This window comes from Malania oleifera, chromosome 3 (assembly GCF_029873635.1).
Source record: "Malania oleifera isolate guangnan ecotype guangnan chromosome 3, ASM2987363v1, whole genome shotgun sequence".
Classification (NCBI taxonomy): domain Eukaryota; kingdom Viridiplantae; phylum Streptophyta; class Magnoliopsida; order Santalales; family Ximeniaceae; genus Malania; species Malania oleifera.
Window position 1 is genome coordinate 119,180,515 of NC_080419.1, and position 2,547 is coordinate 119,183,061.

Consider the following 2,547-nt stretch of genomic DNA (forward strand, 5'->3'; position numbering starts at 1 on the left):
GTTTCTAGAATATAAAGATTAAAAAATTAAAATAAAAAGATAGTAGATACATTTCTATGAGCCCATTTTACCGTAATAATAAATACATGATTTTATTTTTTAATAAATAATTTATGTATTTTGTGGCCTTTTTAGATTCAAAGAAATGTTTTTTTTTTGGAAAAAATAAACTAGGACCTTTAATTGGTCCATATTAACTTCTTTATTATTTAATTTAAATGATTAAAAATAAGATTATATTTTTAGAGGCAAGGAAAAACTCATGCATTTATATTTACAATAAATGACTAATATAAGGATAGAAAAAAAAAATGGTCCATATTATCTAACATGAGTGCAATTATCAAGGAGAAATTTTAGGTAGTCCTAAATCATTGCCTTATCAACATATGAGCGATGGTACCCAATAATTTTTGTTTTAATGTATAAACACACGAACCTTACTTTTTAAATTATTTTTTACAACTTGATTGACATGTAAACTCCGTAATCATATAAAAAAAAAATGATCTAAAATTATAAATCATGGTTGTCGATAAAAAATGATTCGATAGATCTCAGTATACGACTTGCTTACTTTATAATCTTAATATTTTTCTTTGTTCAATCTGTATAATATAAATTCTAATAATAGAAGTCTTACATTATTTTAACAAAATAACTTAGGTTGTGTATCATGTTCATTTTACTAAAATAGCGTCCAATAAGGTAAGGTTAAATTAAATTATTTAAGTGTCCTAATTTTAGAGAGAAGGATCATCAATACTCTTGTGACATGTAAGCTTCTAAATCTCAACACATATATTTAGAGAGAGAGAGAGAGAGAGAGATCCATATTTGGTGCGGTGGAAGCATCTCGCGTAGGTGGTCTCTCCCTGTCTTCCCTTTGCTTGCTTTTGAGTATTGGGTGCAGCGTTTCTCTCTCTCTCTCTCTCTCCTCTTTACATTTCTTCATTGTCTCAGTTGATCTCTGCCCAACGCCTCTCTTTCTTCTTCTTCTCCTTCTTCTTGTTTCAGGTAGTCCAAACTCTGCAAATTAGTCCAAAACATGACAGACAGGGTGCACCCATCTTCAAAGCCGCAGGCCGGCGGCGGAGGCGTCCCAGCCGCTGCCGCCAACCCAGCGGCTGCCCCCGGCCCCAAGTCCCAGCTCTACAACCCCAACCGGCTACCCTACCGCCCCGACAGCCGGCGCCGCCGCAGCCGTTCTCGTCGCAGCTGCTTCTGCCACTGCTGCATCTGCGGCACCCTCCTGATCCTCCTCGTCCTCCTCATCGCCGCCACCGCCTGCGCCGCCGCCTACCTCCTCTACCGCCCCCGCCGGCCCGACTTCACCGTCGTCGCCGTCCGCATCTCCCGCTTCAACCTTTCCTCTACTCCCGACTCCGGCACCTCCCACCTCGCCGCCAACCTCTCCCTCGCCGTCTCCGCCCACAACCCCAACTCCAAAGTCACCTTCTCCTACGACCCCTTCGCCGTCTCCGTACTCTCCGCCGGCGTCCTGATCGGTAATACCTCGTTCCCGGCGTTCACCCATCTCGAGAAAAACTCCACACTGATTAAAACAGTAATCACATCCTCCCAAGATCTCGACGCAGAGTCCTTCACTGCCCTGCAATCAGATCTGAAGAAGAAGAACAGTCTGGCCATGGAGGTGCATCTGGACACGAAGGTGATGGTGAAGATTGGAGGATTGAAGAGCAATAAAGTGGGAATTAGAGTCTCCTGCATCGACATTCGTGGAATTCCACCAAAAGGTAAATCTCCAGCGGCTGCTTCAACTTCGAATTCAAAATGCGAGGTTGATCTCAGAGTCAAGATCTGGAAATTCACTTTCTAATCAATCAATCAATCAATCGCCATTTAATAATCCATATGCTCCAGCTACTGGGTTTAATTAATCATGCTCTGTTTTTCCTTTTTCCTCTTTCCTCTTTTTCTTTCAAATTTACATAATTTTGATTATGGGTTTATTCAGATTGTGAGATTGAAGGTATGAGTAGATTAGAGCCTTATGTTTAATCTGCAGCTTTGAAGTGATTTTGAAGTTTGATGTTCAATGGATCTTGATAGTAATGACAAATTAAATACTGTGAACAGAGTTGTTTCAGCTATTTTGCAGTTTTGCTCCAACTGCTATTTTTGTTTGTTTTTGCTTTTCACCAGTTCCAATTTTCAATTTGGTAGTTAATATTTGGGAATTGGGTTTCTATAATTGATTGCAATTTGCACCCCATTACTCTATATTTATGAATCCAAGGCATTTTTGCTGGCAGACATTAAAAAAAAATTAAAGAAAAAAACCATCTTTAATCAATTTCGATCCATATTTGTTTTGGTATGCCTATGTTTATGTGTACATACTCAGTTAATGTTTTTTAACAGGTTAAATAATATTAAATTATTTATTAAAATTTATGAAAATAATCTTTTTTTTTTTTCTTTCTAAAAGTTAGATAAAATGAAATTAATAGGCCAAAATTATGCCTAGATTTGAGGTTTTTGTCCTAACTTTATTATGGGTATATTTTTTCTAAGTAATTTTTG

The 2,547-nt window shown here is 38.0% G+C and overlaps 1 protein-coding gene across 4 annotated transcripts; it reads left to right on the forward strand.

Moving 5' to 3' along the window:
* The first annotated feature begins 770 nt into the window (after positions 1 to 770).
* On the forward strand, positions 771 to 2,114 carry LOC131150884 (NDR1/HIN1-like protein 6). Of its 4 annotated transcripts, none has more exons than XM_058101937.1 (2): positions 771 to 867; positions 1,018 to 2,114. In XM_058101937.1, exon 2 carries the CDS (start codon positions 1,049 to 1,051, stop codon positions 1,838 to 1,840), a length of 792 nt encoding a protein of 263 aa, XP_057957920.1. In that variant the 5' UTR covers positions 771 to 867; positions 1,018 to 1,048; the 3' UTR covers positions 1,841 to 2,114. The 4 variants fall into 4 exon arrangements, with proteins under 4 accessions (XP_057957920.1, XP_057957921.1, XP_057957922.1 ...); XM_058101938.1 differs by having other exon boundaries at positions 780 to 864; XM_058101939.1 differs by having other exon boundaries at positions 781 to 860.
* The last annotated feature ends 433 nt before the right edge of the window (positions 2,115 to 2,547 follow it).